The sequence below is a fragment of the Amblyomma americanum genome, chromosome 9, assembly GCF_052857255.1.
Source record: "Amblyomma americanum isolate KBUSLIRL-KWMA chromosome 9, ASM5285725v1, whole genome shotgun sequence".
Classification (NCBI taxonomy): Eukaryota; Metazoa; Arthropoda; class Arachnida; order Ixodida; family Ixodidae; genus Amblyomma; species Amblyomma americanum.
Window position 1 is genome coordinate 78,874,230 of NC_135505.1, and position 18,577 is coordinate 78,892,806.

Below are 18,577 nucleotides of genomic sequence, written 5' to 3' on the forward strand. Positions count from 1 at the left end.
ATTGCTGTTTTCCAATGTGGGCTGCTGTGACGTTTACGCTACAAGAAACTTATCACATCAGACAACTTGTGCTGACGTTAGTGTGGACGCCATGTTTATTACCAGGAGCAAGGCGCTATGCCTCTCTAAATCCACTAACCTCGAACTGCCTAGACCTGCACCGTAGAAGCTATACCCAGTGTTCCATAACAGCATTCATGACAACTTTTAACCCGTCTGTACTGCTCAATCGTCAGTACCTGTGATGTCCAGGCATTAGTTGTCTGTACAAAGAATATTGCCGGAGGCAAATGTTTCTAGAGCCACCAATAACAAAATGTACTTGTCTGCTGTGTTTGAACGTGGTGCACCCTAAATCGTTATGCACACGTGGTATGACCAGGCCTCTCATAGGAGCCGAAAGATGCGACATCGATGTGACTGACGCGGTAATCCGTATACAAGCTTGAAGCGCTCACATGGTTATTAAACACTATATGGTTAGATGACCAGGGGGAGTCTTTCCGGACGTGTTTTTTTCTTCTGTCGCGACACTGACTTAAGTCGCAGGAAAGCTGCGGCCAACCGCAGCTTAACGAAACACAGCAAAACGAAACGATATGTTACAAAGTCTGACCCCTGGATAACTTACCTGAACGCACAAAATAGCGTTTGGAAGACGTTACGAAGCTGGTAAAACCCTTGAATTCGATTGCAAACCATTGCCTGGGCCACAGTGCGTGCGGTCACTCAAATTCTAAACGGTGGCTCTCCGTTCGGTAACATGAAGACCTTTTATTGAGTTCGTTGTCCAAAGCGCGACTCAAGAAGCAACAACATTTTTTAAGGCGTTCCTTTTATTCATAGTGTAAGTCACTCAGAAGCAAACAAGTAAACACAATAAAAAGAAACATCGTTTCGCGTATACTTTTCGTTGTCCAAAAAGAAGGGACACCATAGTTAACTTTGCCAAAGACGCGCGGATATGCACAGGACAAGAGAGGAAGGAGTGTTCACTACGGCGGAATTAGGCTTGGGGAGTAACACTACGTCGAACAACGGTTACCCTTAATCTCCCCCCCCCTCCCTTCCCCACGTCAAATGCATTAAGTATAAGAGCTGAAGTATGAAAAAGACGCTATGTAAGTAAGTCACGCGCAATGTCAAAGCGTGTCTGGGTCACTCGTACACGTCACCGACCCATCGCGTTCCCACCCTCACCTGGAATGCCCTGAAAGTATTCGGTTGGCACATCGATTAATATGCACAAAGCAAAAAAAAACTGCCAAGTAACCCCCTCATAGATAAAGCAACGGTTGTGTGCGCTTGCGCTCTAAAAGCAATGTCAAACAAGCGCCCCGATGGAGCGATCTCGGATAAGTGCCTCCCGTACATCAGGAACAGGAACAGACTCCAATCTTTTGCTTATAGACACTCGAAGATCACTGCGCGGTTATGATTATTGTGCTGGGAGCGCGCCGAGCCGTTATCAGGTGAAGATGATCGTGGTGGTTCATACCTGAAGCAATCAGGCAGCTCCAACTCTTTTTAAGCACTGGGAATCTGGTAGCACAACTCGTCGAGGGCATTTACATGCAATTTGTTTTAAAGCTTACTCATTGCTGCCGGCTGACTATTGAAATATGCATGTGTCATCCTCTTCGCTACTGAATTTTTAAAAACAGAAGCCTGTAAGTTGGCTATGTGAATAAACTTTAGGTCATTGTGGCCAAATATGGTAGAGATATCTGTTGCCCAACATTGTTGCTTCGTATATGCGACAAACTAATAGAGAGCCACTGCACCAACAAGTAATATTCTGCACACTCACGTGCAACCAAACCAGATGAGCCTTTTCGATATGTTCCCTGTTTCTGTTCCTCTGGACATACGTGTCACGGACGCAGCTTCTGCCCGGTTTAACTCTTCTAGATGTTGTGTAATAACGCGTGCATACCGAGATATTACGAGTGGTCATGATTGCAGTGTCACTGTGTGAAGGAATATGAGTGAAGCCAAGGACTACAAATATATCCTCATAAAAAAATGAACCTTAATTTGAGTAGAGTTCGAAAGTCAAAAGCCATCGACTCTCGTCTCGGCTCAGGCCTAGCCGACGCAAAAGTTTGCGAAGAGCTTGCCAAATTTTCTCTGTACTGCACGGGTTTTCCGTGCCAATATGGTTGTGGGTCGATGTTCGCAACGCTGAGACCATACGGTAACACTCAATTGCAGTTACAAAGACTACATGGTATGTTCCGCTTTACGCACAAAAATGTGGCGGTGTTATAATCCCCTACCGCAGATTCGTGCCATTGCGAGATTTTTGGATCGAGCAAGGGCTTTGTCGAGACGAGAGTTGCAGTCAGTACTGGTTCGTGACGTTCATGGCATGAAACATTCACGAGAAGCCAGTAAGGCTGCTAAAACATTGTGACATTGATAAGAGTGTAAAAGATTAAGCCAGTTATTTAGGCCTTTCTGCCTTCGTACTGTTGAACACCAACATGATGAATGAAAAAAAAAAAGGATGTTCCTTTTTTCACCCCGACAAATGCCTCCCCCCGCCGCCCCCCATGACTTGGCGATGACATCCGATGTCTTGCTGTGGTAGAGTGCTGTGTGTCGCCTTATTCCACGATGAAGACATGGTCGACGTTTCGCGCTTCGAATTGTAAAAACCGCCCCTCTCGTCCATTACCCCGATTTTTTTCCCCTGGCTTTGAAAGATCTGATCTGCCTTTTCACAAGAACAACGCAGCTTGAAGAGCCCATTCACCGGTCTTTGATGCTTACTCATCCTCCTCTTCCTCCTCCTCATCTGCAAACGACCAGAAGATATTTGCTGTAACAATCCTGAAGAAATTCACATTTGGGCTCCAACAATAAAATGACTCATCTAACTGCTTTGCTGGTTCGTCGGCACGTCTGGCGAAGATATTACACTCAAGTTAACCTCTGAGCGAGGTTAAGCTGATCTGGTGCACTCACGCCGATGGGCAATGCACGGCACGAGAGCATGGTGCCCTCGAGTAGTGGTCAGCGAAAGTTGATCTTTTCGCGCCGCCGCGGGTTCGAAACCCAGTAGCGATATTTATTTTATTTCGGTGTGGGCCGTTGCTATGCTAGGCTTTTGCCAAAGTCATCTTCAAGTTCAAGCTTCACACAAACTCGAGGAGCGGTTAGACCACGTGAAAGAGTGCTTTCGCATTATAAGTTTCCTCTCCATAGAACTGGTTTTACACCAGAACAATCTGATACATAGGGCGCCTATGGAGCTCGCAAGGCTCTCACCTGAGAATAATACTTTTACTACAGACATAAATTCTGAGGTTTGGATGTACCATAAATGCCCCAATACACTGCTCAAAAACAGATATTGTGGCCTGGGAACTTTCGACGCGCCCTATACATGATGCAAACTTGCAAAATGTTCCACGAAAAACCTTCTCTGCTAGAAACTTTTAAAATGCTCAGCCAGTGGGGTTATAAATGCATATGCTTGATAGAAAACAGATTTTTTTTTGTTTTGCGAGGCTCAATGGTCAGCCACCGCTCTGTTTTTTTTGTAAAACTTGAGGCAACCACGCAGTGCTATCAGAATGTCATTAAGAAACAGTTGAAGATCTACCCAGAGCGTAAAGGTCTGAGTCACCAAATGTCCCAATTAGTAAAAAATAAAACCGCGAGCCTTTTTTAATGACATTTTGATAACAGGGTAGCTTCGTTGGCGACCGTTACAGCTGCGAGCGAGGGTAGCTGGAGGTCCTCCGGCGGCACGGCACATGCCACTGAGCAGTGCGCATTAATGCGGCATTCCCTTTAGAGAAAAAATATCTGAGCATTCAGCACGTTTTGATGGGTCGGTAATCACTTGTGTCATCTCTTGTGCAGGCTCCTCTGCCCGCAAGCAGTCCGCTACTGATGCCTTTATTTATATGGCTCCTTGTAGCATGCAGTAACCTTCAAATACCGATGTGACCGCCTCTGTGCAAAAGTAACGATAAGGTAGAATAGATATTTGATGTAGTTGATACAACGTTTGTGAAGGGAACAGCAAAATGACTAAAGAATGCGACAGTCGACAATCAAAACTGCTTTCTTCTCTTCTGTCTGCTTCCCTCGCCATTTGTCAGTGTGCGGTTCCTTATAGCACTGAGACGTTCATCAATAATTCTCTGTCTTAGAAACAGTTTTAAACGCTAAGAAATATGAAGGGCGCACGCCAAGGCAAATCTAAAGAGGGTTTGAGGGAAGCAGCAGAGCGGAAGGCAAGGGACACAGTACGGACAGCCCACAAGTCTGGCTCAGAAATTTTACACAAGAGGATACTAGCGATCCTCTACTTTTCAAGCAAGCACTGATATTTGGGCTTAATGATCCATCATACGCTCACGTGCCTGCATCTCCGGCCACAGGCACGGGCATGGAGTGAATCCAGAATAGGTTGCTCCCCTTACAAAAAATTCTTCAGACAACCCATAGACTTCTGTCTATAATGCTTACAGGCAAATCCTTGAGAATAGTCTATATTCAATACAAATCCTATAGACAGTCTACGGACAATCTAAAGATTTATCGCTGTACACGTTTAGGAGACTTTTGTCTATAGACAGTCTGTAGACTATGAATAGACTAAAATAAACATCGATAGAAAGTGAATAGAATCTGTAAGAAGTCTGTAGACTGTCTACATACCATTTCTACAAGGGTCGTGAGCCAATCAGTAGAAACGACCTTCTCAGGAAAATTCAGCCAACAGACAAGGACTTCAAACAGAAAAAGGAGCTAACGAAGTTGCTGGTTAACTCTTCTTTCCGTTGCCGTCGGTGCGTGCTCGTCTTTATTTTCCTCGAAGAGAAATCTCAGCTGTTCGCGAACCGCATGCCCCGAGAGCATATATGACACGAGGTGTCCAATGCCTTTCTCACCCTGCTTGGGCCTGCGCTTCGCCTGACGCAGATCGCCGGCCGAGCGGCACGGCTTGGTGACCACCTTGTGGCTCTCGCACGTCGCGCTGTTGCCGCTCACCAGCGGCATCGTCTTGGTCCGGGTCTGCGTCTGCGCGTCGCATTCGCTCCACTTGACGCTGCGGTTGTAGCGGCATCCCAGACCTGCGAGGGAGAAACGTGGCGGAAGCATGGTTTCATTGATCCCTGTCTTTCTCTCCCCTAGAAGATGAAATCACGCAATGTGGATCGTGCTCACGCACACTGCGAATTTTTAGGTCGTCGTTTTCAATCATTTAGCGAGAAATTTACCTACAGAATTTCAATATTTTTAAAAGATCACCATCCTGCTGTAAATATTATTCAAGAAAGCATTGAGTCATTGAAAGCTTTCAAAAATAGCATCACTATGTACCTGTTTTGTCACTTCAGGCATAACCACTCTTTTCATTTTTATCCTGTTGTTTCTCAGTATTTGTTCAGTTGTACATAAATGTCCAATTGAAATACTGCAGTTTCAATGTTAACTAACCACTCTGTATATCCATCTCGTTTTGTGTTTGTTTTATGCACTGAATGTCTTGTGCTCTCCGATGGGAGCAATAAGGGCACATAGTCTTTGTCAGGCATCCATTTGCCTTTTGGTCTACGCCCTAGGCAACTGTACCATGTGTCTGAATGAATACTTTGACATTGAATCCGTCCGAACTGGAGCAATAAACTCCTGGTGTGACAGTCACTTGGTCTGCAGCTAATATGAAGGTGCAGGATAGAGAAACCAGGCCGCTAACTATGCTCATGTATTAAATTCAACCTGCTTGCAAAATGTGCCGCGTTAGAGCATTTTCATTGTAGCGAGTTAAGCCTAAAAGTCTCCACCTAGATCGTGCTAGTCCAGACCGCGTGGTGCACTTCTTTTTTGCGATGGAAATCACTAACTGAGAAAACGACCTGGGACAGAGAGGCGACAAACAGAACCAGCGCTTACTTTCAAATGTGTTTTTCAGGTGGGAAAAGCTTCCGCACGAATGGGGGAAGGGGCCACAGACAGTAACAGCTGTTTTGATATCAGACAGGCGTGTTCTTTCTTGGCGAGTTTGACGGAACAGCTGCTCACATATTAATCTTTCACTGTCATCATCGTAAATGCTTCGATTATTTCTCTCACGAGCTTGTCTTACGATATTCCAGTTATCGTTGTTTATCTGAACATCGATATGCATGTTTTTTTTGTCTTCGTATTCAGAGGGGGGGGGGGGGGGGGCTTTTTCATGTGCTTTGCCAGGTTTCCGGGATGCGCAGTGGCGTCACATGCATGCTTGTGCTCATTCAGCTTATCATTTAGGCTTCTGCCTGTATGGCCCAGGTATACCTTCTTGTATATCAATGGGATCTTACAGAAAACGCCTTACACACAGTCTACATGTGAGCTCTTAATTGTGCGTGACGCACATGTGCTTTTCTTGTTTATGTCATAACGTGAGTTCAACATCTTGAAGAGCACTCACACCTTAGTGGGCGAGGACATCACCACAGGGATGTCGTGTTTTTCCCCAATGTCCTTCAGTTCATGCGATAGATTGTACATGTACATATACTGCACTACAACTGGATAGGAGTTTAGTTTTTGAGTTATTTTTGTTCCTGTTCTGCATATATGTTCTAATTTCTTTGATAAGGCTTTCTGCCATTTCTCAAATGAACTGTTTGGTGTATCCGCTGGCTTCTAAACCTTCTGTTTGAATCTCGAGGTTTCTCCTTACTTTGCGCAGACAGTATGTTTTAACAGAATGATTTAGGCAGAATGCTGTGACACCTCTTTTGATATTTTTGCAGTTAAGAAGTGCTTGGGATTGGGCTAGTTGGAACATGATCATACGTGAGACGCGCATAGATCATATGCAAGACGTGCGATGTTGTCTATGTGCTTGTCAATCTTATCAGCACATGTCTTGCATATAATCTTGGAGTGCCCGGAATGGAACTTCATGACGCCCTTTTCACTTGTCTTGTACATCCAACAAGTGTGTAGCGTTTTTCTCGATCTGGATGTCAATAATTGTCGGGGGCTCCGAAGGTGAATTCTAGGCTTTGGCAAGCATTCCACGAATCTTCTAGGGTTCTGTCTTTGCTGAATCTTCGTGCTTGCTTTAGACGCAGAATCAGAAAGTAAACGACATATCTAAGGCAAGCCTTGATGTTTAGGCCCTCTAGCAGTCGTATGAGTACTCGGTTGCCCTTGGCTATCAACAAATCTGACAGAACCTAGGTAAGACGATCCTTTAGTTTCTCCTGTACGAGAGCTCCCTCTGGCCGGCACGATCCGCTGACAGCTTCGGGTTCATTGAGTTTTTTTTTAATTACTATCCTCTATCTCTGACTGCGGAGTCGGAAAATATTCGTTGTTTATCCAACTTCACGCATATACTGCGAAAGTATTTGGTAAGAAAAAGATGAATAAGCTTCAAATTTTTGAACTCGCACAAGCGTGTTGGAAAATTATAAACTGCCGAGATGGTACTCGACAATAAAATCAATCTTCTACCCAGTATAATGGATGGTACAATGTTCACCAACAACTGCCATATACTTTTAACACTGAATAAGGGGTTGCAAGCTAAGGCACATAGCCAGGTTTCGAAAATGGCTTAGCCAATTCTGGCAAAGACTGGGAGAACTCAGGCTAACATGGCCCACGATAGCCAGATTTCGAAAATGGCTTAACCAATTCTGGAAAAGAGTGGGAGAACTCTGGCTAACATGGCCCATGATAGCCAAGTTTTGAAAATGGCTTACCAATTCTGGCAAAGAGTAGGAAAACTCTGGCTACGTGGCCCGTAATAGCCATGATTTGATGATGGCACAGCCATTATCAGATGCTCAATGGCACCTCTGGGCCTATTTAGGGCCACGCTTTGCCAGTGGCTTTCTAATATTGGCCCGCTGTCATGTGGTACCTGGGACAGGGCTCGATACTGATGTCTTCTTTTTGGAGGAATACCTTCCCCTCACATATAATGCACAAAGATTTTCGGTATAAGGCAAGTAAGCTGAGAACCCATAAACATTCATGCCGCAAAGTTTATGGCACCTAATGTTGCCGTGCTGTTCAGTGCATTCTTCTACACACTCCAGTGCTGAACTTTGCGGGATGCTATAATACATAGAGGAATGTCACGGGCGACGTCGCTTTGAGGTAGTCGATGATGCTTTCTGATCTCAATACCAAGAAGGGATCCTGCACTGGGAAGATCGAGAGCTGTTTTTGCAGAAATTTGGTGAGGCATCTCTGCCAAGTTCCCTTGTCCTCTACTACCACACGGAACTGCCTATGTGCCACAAAACGCAACCCAACACAACACAACTAACACCCGGAAAGCTGCTTTTCATGGGTCCTGATGGTAAAGAATGGCTCGATCGTAAGTTATTTGGAATCTGTCACCGCTTTTTCTAACTCCTCGAGATCAAGGTCTTTGCACAGCTTTGTAGCCCGAGTTCTCAGTCTATTCAGCATTGCTTTGTATGACTTAGCTGGTCCAAAGATTTCCTCCACTGATTATAAGGCTTTTTAAAGGTGCTGGGTCTTTTCGAGACCCACGAACAGGTTATTTTTCAGCTCAGGTTATTTTTCCTCAAAACTATGGTTTCGCCGTAAGGCCCCTTGTCTTCGTCTTGGTTCAGAATAACGCCTGGCTGCGTCTATAGCATTGGAACTGCATGCACGTTTTTCACTTTCTGGCAGTCTGTCTGTGATTCTGTGTGTTAGTAATTCTGTGTGTTAGGTAGCCTAGGTGGAACTGAAAATTTGAAGCCCTGGTCCAAGGATTGTACTCCATTTCCAGAGATGCTAAGGCAAAAAAAAAAAGGATGGTGAACAAGCTGAGAACTCAGAATGCAAAAGGTGTGCAAGGGCCTTGGTCACAAGAAGTTAAAAAAAGCAGTGAAAGATTCCAAACAACTTATGCTCAGGCCAAGAAAAAACACGTCTATCTGATATTAAAACAGCCAGCACTGTGCGTTCACAAACTCCCCCGTTCCTACAAGAACTTACCCGCCTGAAAAAATAAAACAGTTGAATGTAAGCGCTCATTCTGTCCGTCGTCTCTGCCTGAGGTCGTTCTGTGCTTTTCATTGTAAAAATGTTCTACCAACAAGCCCCAATTGTCAGTTTATGGTGCACTTCGCTTCTGATGTTTGCGTGCTCGAGTGTATCCTCTATGCCGTCGTGCCGCAGCAAACACCAGGCGAAGTGATGCGCTAAAGTAATTCCTGTGTTCAAATATGTATCAAATTAGTTCCTTAACGTGAGCATTCATGGTGAAGTATTAAGAGCTTTGCATGATGCTAACAGAAGTTAACTCATGCAGCGTGGAAGAGTGTGTATCCTCGTTCAAGAGCAGCGTCAGCGTATCGTCCTGGCACAGTTAGGTCAAGTTTCTTTGGCCTAACAGAGTGAACTAATGGCCGCCAGGATTCATGATCGAGCACGCTACGAAATCATGATACAGCACTTTCCCCGTAGTCGTCCATGTGCGCTCTCAACAGTCGTAACCGAATGAAGATGCAACTACTGTCTCAGAACCCCTTTGTCAGAGTGAGTCATGCCATCTGGGCTTCAGTAACCTCCACACCTCCACCTGGTGAGCTGTGCAGGGTATTGAAACAAGTGAAGACTGAATGTTTGGCCGCTTTGTCGAATATGAATTATTGGTTGTTTAACGTCCCAAAGCGACTCAGGCTGTGAGGCATGCCGTAGTGAATAGCTTCGGAAGTTTCGACCAACTGGGAGTGTATAACGTGCACTGACATCGCACAGTACACAGGCCCCTAGCATTTCGCCTCCATCGAAATGTGGCCGCCGCGGCCGAGATCGAACCCGCATCGTTTGGGTCAGCAGTGGAGCACCACAACCACTGAGCAACCGTGGCGGCCCTGGAGCACGATTAGATCAGCGATGTTGCATGTACCCTCACCGCTCTTATTCCATAGATTCCGAACACCGAGATAGGAACAACGGCTACCGTGCATCTCAGTGAAACTCGGCAGATATTGTAGTAGGAGGCCGCGAGTTCAATAACAAAATCCTCCAAGCCTCGTGTACTCGAGTACCTTTGAGTACTGTGCCGTTTATCCAAGCAGAGGCGCACCGAGGAAGAACGGATGAAAGAAAAGCGGGAAGGCGGCTCACCAGACTTGCACTTCTTAGTGATTTGGCGTGTGGGTTCGCACGTGGGATCGCTCCTTGGCTTGAGCTTGTCCACGCGGGTGCGTGTGTTGGCGGTCGAGTTACACGCATTCCACGCGCCCTTTTCGTAGCGGCACGCTGAAAAAGAGTGGAGCAAACAATCATAACGAGGGCACAGCAGGATGTTCACAACACAAACACAACGAAGCTCACCGTCACCAGTACCACAATCCGTGTGACATTCAGTCTACGGATGTTCTTCGCGGATATAAAAAATCCGCAGCAATGTACTGCAGTTATCTACGTGTCCACATTCTAAAAGGTGCTCAACAGTGAGGCAAGTGGTTTTTGTTGCCTCGCGCAATATCCAAGTGCTAAATTTGCGCCTCACTTTGTAATGCGGCGGACATGCTGAAATCACCATACACCACCACGGTACCTTGGCCACACAAACTGTTGATATCCTGCCGCTTTCTACAGTGTGAAGAAGCAGGGAGCTGACTTGTGAACTCTGGCTCTAAGTGGCTTCATGTTATTTCATTCTGCAGTTATAAGAAATCTTCATGCGTCTTGCATTCATTCCCTTTAGTGTGAGCTACAAGGAATCGGGGTGCATCAAGACTGAATACTAGCCGCCAATAATGACACCACGACATGGGCATAATTATTTATTTATTTATTTATATTTATTTATTTATCATACTATCAGTGCTGTTCAGGACCAAGATTGGAGTGGGTTATTCGGGACTTATAGTCCATATCAACAGACTAGAAAACGAACATGTAAAGGAGTTATATATGTCCATAGCAACACAATATATATATATATATATATATATATATATATATATATATATATATATATATATATATATATATATATATATATATATATATATATATATATATATATATTTATATATATATATATATAAGGTACTAGGACACTGGTCATAACAGCCCTCTCCGACAAAATTCATACATGCAGTCATGTGCACAGAAAACACAATACATGAATTATATGTCAGATGCAACTGCAATAATTCCATCAACGTAGTGAACTCCTTGTGGCTCTTTGCACATACGACTGGATTGGGTACTTTACTCCAATATCGCGCTGTTGGGAAGTGGACATAGTTAGGCTTAAGAAGATGAGGATGTGTTAGCAACGAAACTGACTCCACTCTTTTCTGTCATGCATTCAGGACCTGCTTATGCTTTTAAAAAAAAACAGGTGAATGTAGCATTAATGCTCGCGTGCATTCTGGGTGTGAAGAGCAAATAGTTCTAGGGCAACCGAAAGAGAGTGGCCTTGGGCAAGATTCGGAGTGATGCACTGCTTAGAGCAGTGTGTCACGTGATGGATGATAGCAACGCGCAAAGGATGTGCCCTGGAAATACGAACGTGCCGCAACCTGAAGCGCGATACTTGTTCATTAGCGCCTTAAATAAGGATGTGTTGTTTTGGCTGCCATCGCACGACGTGTGTTTTGCTTCTAAATCGATACTGATGTGACGTGGCCTTTGCGAAGGTTGTTCCCTCGAATGTTCGGATGTTTGTGGGCAGAACGTCCTTGCCGTTCTGTTGGTTGTGCTCCAAGCGTCTGCGCATGCTCAGCTTTCATGCCTCTCAATGATTGGCAGGAATGGTTTCTGAGAAACTAAGTAGGCCGCAAACCGCTGAAATGGAGAATTGCTGGGCGCATTTTATTCAGATTCAGGTGAAAGGCTTGGTAGATGTTCGCTAAAGTTGATGATGCTGTTTTTTTTTGGCTCATGGGTACCTACGACCAAAGAGCGCCAAACAAAGGTTTTTGGTCGGCTCAGGATAAAATATGTGCACATGTTAAAACTAACACCAGGTGTATAGGGTCTACGAGTAGTAAGTATGTGCACGATTACGGCGTGTCAATAGTGTGCACAAGTCAGGTGGAATAGCCTAAAGTGATGTATAGCACTTAGAAATCCTGGCAAGAGTTGCTACAGGTGGATGTTCGTATTAGAAAAGGACTCTAGGTGTTTATTCTGCACCCGACAAAAGTGTGCACATCTGGCCGTCTTATTTCTTATACCAGACATTTCATGCGAATGGTATTTAATGGATTTTCGCATGGCAAAGAAACAGCTGTATTAGTTCGTAATTATAGCCTTTGCCACCTAAAGGTTTTTCTTATACAGCTCGGCTGGTACCATCGGGTAACTTCCTGCGGACATTTGTCGCTTGCCCCAAATGCGTCAGTGGTATGTTAAATCAATTTCTAAACTAAGCAACTTTCCGATAACAACATCTCTTGGGAACGTCACATTTAACTTCGGTGGCACAGCATTTTCCCTTTCGACTCCTGTTCGGTAAGTCGGAAAATTTTAGGGTCGCTATTTTTGGAAGCATGTGAGTTAAAGGGGGCTCAACTTTGAATGCGATAGAATTTAGGTTGTCATGCAGTTTTCGGTTTCTCCGTAACGAAAGTCCCTTTTGGTCAATTGGGGTCACAACTGACTAAATTAGAGAGCACGCAAATTCGAATTCTCTCATTGGTCAATTTGGAGATTATGTCGTGAGAGTAATGTGAGATAAAATGAGCCAATTAAAACAGGGCAAAATTTGCTATTCCGAATGATTGGTCGGGAGAGGTAACATGACCTTGAGACGTCATCACAACCTAGCCACCATGGCACGTGGCAACCTTCCCACGAGCTTGTGAGGTACTTGTGAAGTAAAATCTCTTGTGAGCTTGTGAGGTAAAATTGCAAACAGAACATTAGACTATCATTGTAGACACCATAGCAGGCAAGCTAAATTCTATCGCACTTTCTTCTGTAAGAATGTGGTTAAGCAGGGCCCCCAAGTTTTTATATTCTGGTAAGTTTAAAATTGAAACGCGCCAGGAAAAACACTTACTTGACGAGGGCACTGAGGGCATTGTTCGAGAGAAAGAGGAAGATACGGACAAAACAAGAAACAGCAGTTAGAAACCTCTAGGGAAAAATAGAAAGCCGAAACGGAATAATCTCGGAGGAAAGTAAGAATAATATGATTGTCTTGGCAACTCCTTACACTATGCTAGGTTTGTACCTTTTTTATATTGTAAAGTTACATTTTCTATATTTTGCACATATAAAAACAAGCGGAAATTATTCACGAGCGATCGTTGAAATCGGATCACAAGTTTCTGCTCGGAGAACGCACAATCTGTGCTTACTCAGCAACCAGGGAATAATGCAACCGGAGATGAAGGAAGCAAGGCTGGTGAGGGTGCGCAAGCTCGAAGCGCGAGGGGGAAGAAAGAATTAAAACTGGTTGGAACCAGACCGAAACTGGCCGGCTGTGAAGAGGCATCATATTGCTGAGCGATATGCCCACTTTTTTATCTAAGTTGCTACTGCGTGCCACGTTTCTCTTTGCTTACCACCAACGAGGCATAATCCTTTCTATAGTCACGGCCAACTGCACCCCTTCTACAGGAGATGCAAAAGAGAAGCTATATTGAATTTTGATTCTTATGGAGTGTTGCCGAATTGACTGTTTCAGCCACTTTTGGTTCAATCGGCAGTGCCACACGCCTTTCATTTGCTTAAGAAAGGCTGAAAAAGAATAAACTACTGGCGATACTTTAGGAGCTCGCGTGAACTACTACTGCGCCACGACGACAGATCATTCCTTCGTACGGAGGGTTACTTGTGAGAAATTAAACGGTAGTTTTTACAGCTAAATCACAAACTAGAGCCAACCAGATTGGCTTCTACTGGAATCAGCACCATTCGAAACTACGCCACCAGGTCTTTCTCTGTGAAGTCAGGGATGACGCTAGAATAAGGAAATGACCTCACTAACGGCACTTTTCCTCAAAAAGAAACAAGATAGCAGACTGTCTGAACACGGATGACAAGCGTAAATTGCGGGACTAGACGCTGGACTTCATATTTTATGAATGGAAACAGACGTTATATGAAACTCTTTAGGAGAATGAAGCGATTGGCTTGTTTGCACTGAATGCCCACAGTAGCGCTAATGACATGTACGCAGAGAAGAAAATACGAGAAAAGCTCGATAACTTTAAACTGTACTTCGGCGGGCAAGGGTAGTACGCAGTTTAAAAAAAACCGGGGGGGGGGGGGGGGGGTGGCTACGAGTGATGCTATGCGGTCGCTGCCAAAGTCTAAAAATTTTAAACTTAAGAAGACAGTTTTAAAGGTGAGAGGTGTAAAGAGGCATCGTGAAAACAATAGACAAAGTAAAAAGGAAAGAGGAAAAAAACAGAACCGTGGGCAAAAGTCGCAAGGAAACAAGAAATTTCGTTTAAGAGTACATCTTGCGGGGCTAACTCGTGGAGCATTGTCAAACAAAAGGTAAAAACAGCGCTAAGTTTAACACAAATCACGCAGAAAGCGCCCGTCCTGTCCGTCTTTCTGTGCGGTTTGTGTTAAATTTAGCGTTGTTTGCACCTTTTGTTAGACATGAAAACTTCACTAAAAAGTCTGTCAAGAAAACGCTACTCAAGAACGGCATTTCCTTTGAAGAACGACAAATAGGCCCCAGCATGGCCCAATTATGGACGGTCTCGCTCCGACCGTCAGCTCACCTTTCTTGCAGTTCCTAGTGAGTTCCTTGGTGGGCTCGCACTTGCCGCTGCCGCGCTTGAGGATGAGCTTGCGCTTCTGCGTGTTGGTGGCGCGGTCGCACTCTTCCCAGGGTTCCTTCTTGTAGCGGCACTCCTCTGCACACCCCCCGAAAGTCAACAGTCAGGGCGACGTACAAGCAGAACACCCGAAAAGGAGTTTTAATATCTCCCCCTTTGGTAGCAGTTGCAGCGGTAGCTATGCGAGAACCTGGAGTACCGCTCTAAATAGAAATATGCCTATATGGGAGTAAAAAGAGCAATCTGTCCTCTAGCGCACTCTGTTCTGTAAAAGAGAGTGCGCTAGAGGACAGATTACTCTCCTTTTATTCCCTTCTGTTTACAGTGTGCAGGCATTCCGACGACGAGGCTCGTTACCGGACGTTTTCTATGGGAAACTAGACTTTTCCAACCATGCGTCGCCGCATTGCTCGTTGGACTGCAGTAACCTCCTCCGCCATGTGTAGTGGAAGCGGTCGCATCCCTACTTAAAGTTTCCATATGACGAGTTCATAATTCCATATGTTTTCATAAGAAATTTTATGGAGTAAGTATAGTGCATATGGAGTCTGTATGGGCTCTAGGGAAGCACGTGTGGAAACTTACGGACTCCATATGACGTGTTCTAAAATGTATGAAAATCGTATAGAAATTTTATGGAACGCTTATGGACTCCGTACAGAGATATGGGTTTCCATATATTTTATCTCACTTTATGTACTCCATATTCCCATAATTCGATTGGAGCGGCTCATATGGAACTTGACATTAGGAATCAGGTGCAGGTGACAGTCCAGACAACAATACAACAATTGGAAATGCCTACACAGGAACTCTAGCATGCATCAGATAGCGCGCAGCCATCGGTGGCTGCTGCAACAACTTTCTCTCTTGAATAGCGCTTAGATGCACGAGATATCAAATGGAGTTAGGACCCACAAAGATGGAACGTAAGAATGCCTCATTTAAAACCATGAATTAAAATCAACAACAAGAGCTTAGTTTGGAGCCGGCAGAGATTGAACGCTGCGATTAACTAAAGCGAAAATTCTTTCGGATCCATCCCGGCCTTCTATACGTGACACTTTTGTCAACATCAAAAACAAAATTTGCCAAATGGAATCTCAGGGATGAAAGAGTAGAATGAAATTTCGGATGCCTGTCATAGAATTCTGAGCTTAGAGACGGACCTGATTCGCAAATAGCGCCGTTCGCGCGTCATCACAAGGAATTTCTAGTTTGCTAGCGCTTGTTTCATTAGGTTTTGCTGAGGGCGCACCATCCAATTGCATTCTCATATTTTTTTGCGCGAAAGCTATTGCGCTCTTTATTAAGGCCTGCAAAAAGCTTATCATTGCTTCTCGAGTAATATTCAAAAACGCTCGAAGCATCAAAGCGGTCATCGTCAAAGCATGCTTCCGAAATACCACACGCGATTACTGCTCAGCCTAGCTGTACTGCATTCCAACTCGACTGCTATGAGTGAACCCTTGCAGCATACACGTCAACGGTGAACTCAACTATCTCTATAAAAATGCTCTCTCTGTGAAAGCTTTTGTCTGACCTATCGTCGCGTCAGTTGAGCGCTTGGAAAATGATGAGCGCCATCAGCGCCTTTAGAGCACAGACCACGCAATGGAGCCAGTGAGAATTTATCGCGAAGCGTAGATAGCTTGGGCACTGAAGAGGCAGTAAACTTTTTTTTTGCAGCCTTCAATTTGCTTCAATAAATATAGAGTACTCTGTTGCAAAGTACGCTTTCGTTTGATTTCTTAAAACGCCATCGTTGGAATGGCTGCAGAAAATAATGCGTAGGTACGCAGCGCAAACTTGCATCTGTTTTTTTGTCGTCGTCTGTCTGCTTTTTGGCCACGTTTCGTGAACGTTGATTCAACGGCCTTGCAGTCAACTCAAGTACCGTGCATAGACGTAAATCAAAATGTTCTCCATAAGAAAGAACGCTAGCCCTTGAGTTAACGGTCGTATCATATTTAGGCGCTGCAGAGAACTCTTATGAAAACGAGTGTAGAGGGCTTTAAAGCCTTCTGCAAAGAAGTAGTTGAGGGAAGACAACTTTTTTATGAGAGTAAACTTTATGAGAGTAAACAAAAGTTTTGTATGAGAGTAAACTTCCGCAGCATAATGTGTTTATCGTCCTTGTCATCTTTCAGCGACTGATTAAAAGATAACAAAAATAAAGAACGATAGGTGATGACGTTCTATGGCCGGGGATACAACGTTTCACTCTTCAAATAAGGCCTGCAAATTCGCACAGCAATTCGAGAGGCATTCAGCAGAACATCATTGCTGCCAAGAAAGCAGTGACGTGTAGCGTAATAATATCTAAAAGCGTAGAAAAGCGACGTTCTAATTTTTCCCCTTTACCTATGAAGGTGACGTTCTCGGCGGCACCGTCGAATACAGGAGCAGTCCCGTTGCTGAGAGTAGTGTTGCGATACCGGCCGTAAGAGGAGCCATAGTATCGCCGTCCGCCATAGCCATAGTAACCCGGGCCATAGTAACCAGAGCCATAGTAGCTCGAGCCATAGTAACCTCCAAAGAACTTGGGCTTCCACCTCTTCCTGCGGTGACGCAACGTCTTATAGAGGAGCGCAGCACCAAGTACCTTGGCGATGTCCTTCTGTTTGATGCCTTTCTTCTTAAGACCTCTCTCTACGCCGTAAACACTGGCCACCGGTACTCCACCATAGAAGGGGTGCGTTGGCGCAAACACGTGCCCCTTGCCCTTCTTACCGCCGAGACCACCACCACCAGAACCAGCCAGAAGCTGTCCGAGCAGGCCACTGGGTTTCTGGGGAACTGCAGGGTTGTAGACACCAGAGGGATAGCCACCCGGGTAGACGCCTGGATAACGACCTCCAGGGTAGCTTCCTGCGCCGGGGTAATGGCCTCCAGGATAGCCTCCTCCTCCTGGGTAGTTGCCGCCTGGATAGCCTCCTGCTCCCGGGTAGTGACCTCCAGGGTAACCCTGTCCTGGATTAGGATACTGCCCAGAAGGATAACCTGGCCTTCCTTGTCCTGGATACTGGCCGCCGGGAGGGTAAGGGTAGCCTGGCTGACCCACACCTGGGGCCGGATACTGTCCTCCGGGATATCCTGGCCGACCATGGCCAGTGCCTGGAGGATGACCTCCCGGATACCCTGGCTGGCCATGACCTGGATATTGAGCACCGCCGGGTTGACCAGGATAGCTCCCAGGTGGATAACCTGGAGCTGAAGGCCTTCCACCAGGGTATGCTGGCTCCGCGGGAGGAGCGCTAGGAGGAAGAGGTTTGAATCCTGGAGGGTGCTGACCGCCTGGTTGCTGGACAGGATGGGACTGTCCCGGAACTACTCTTCCTGGCTCCATTGGTGGTGCACTTGGCGTCTGTGGTCGGTTGCCCGGAGGGTGTGGGTATGAACCACCCTGTCCCGGATAAGGTGCGCTCGGAGGTGGCCTTGGAGGTGGCATCGTAGGATAAGGAGCGGGCCTTGGCGGTGGCATTGTGGGGTAGGGAGCAGGCCTGGAAGTAGGTCCAGGAGACGGCTTTCTTGTGACGTACACGGGCCCTGGAGGCTTAGGTTTCGACGGTTTCCTACTTCCTGGTCTCTTGAACAGAGACGAAAGCCCACCACGCGATGAGCTCGAAGACGAGCTGGAGGACGAACCCGAAGAGCCCCTAGAGGAGCTTGATGAGCTTCCAGAAGATCTTGACGAGGAACTTGAACCTTAAAACGAGGTCAGGGAAAGAGAAAACACTTTAATCGAAACGCGTGACACTTCGCTCGTTGAAAGCTGAGAGGACGTTGAAGAACTGAAGCTGAAGGCTCTTCAGCGATAGTGAAGA

At 45.6% G+C, this 18,577-nt stretch overlaps 1 protein-coding gene across 4 annotated transcripts in view; it reads right to left on the bottom strand.

Moving 5' to 3' along the window:
• Positions 1-754: 754 nt before the first annotated feature.
• The window catches only part of LOC144105448 (uncharacterized), a 62,334-nt gene continuing 44,511 nt past the window's right edge, over positions 755-18,577 (bottom strand). For all 4 annotated transcript variants that reach the window (XM_077638571.1, XM_077638568.1, XM_077638570.1 and 1 more), the window contains exons 4-8: positions 17,115-18,458; positions 14,694-14,828; positions 10,117-10,251; positions 4,911-5,093; positions 755-2,800 (exon numbers count right to left, since the gene is read on the bottom strand). In XM_077638571.1, coding sequence (XP_077494697.1) covers positions 2,772-2,800; positions 4,911-5,093; positions 10,117-10,251; positions 14,694-14,828; positions 17,115-18,458 — 1,826 coding nt within the window. In that variant the 3' untranslated portion in view covers positions 755-2,771. The remainder of the gene's footprint in view (positions 2,801-4,910; positions 5,094-10,116; positions 10,252-14,693; positions 14,829-17,114; positions 18,459-18,577) is intronic.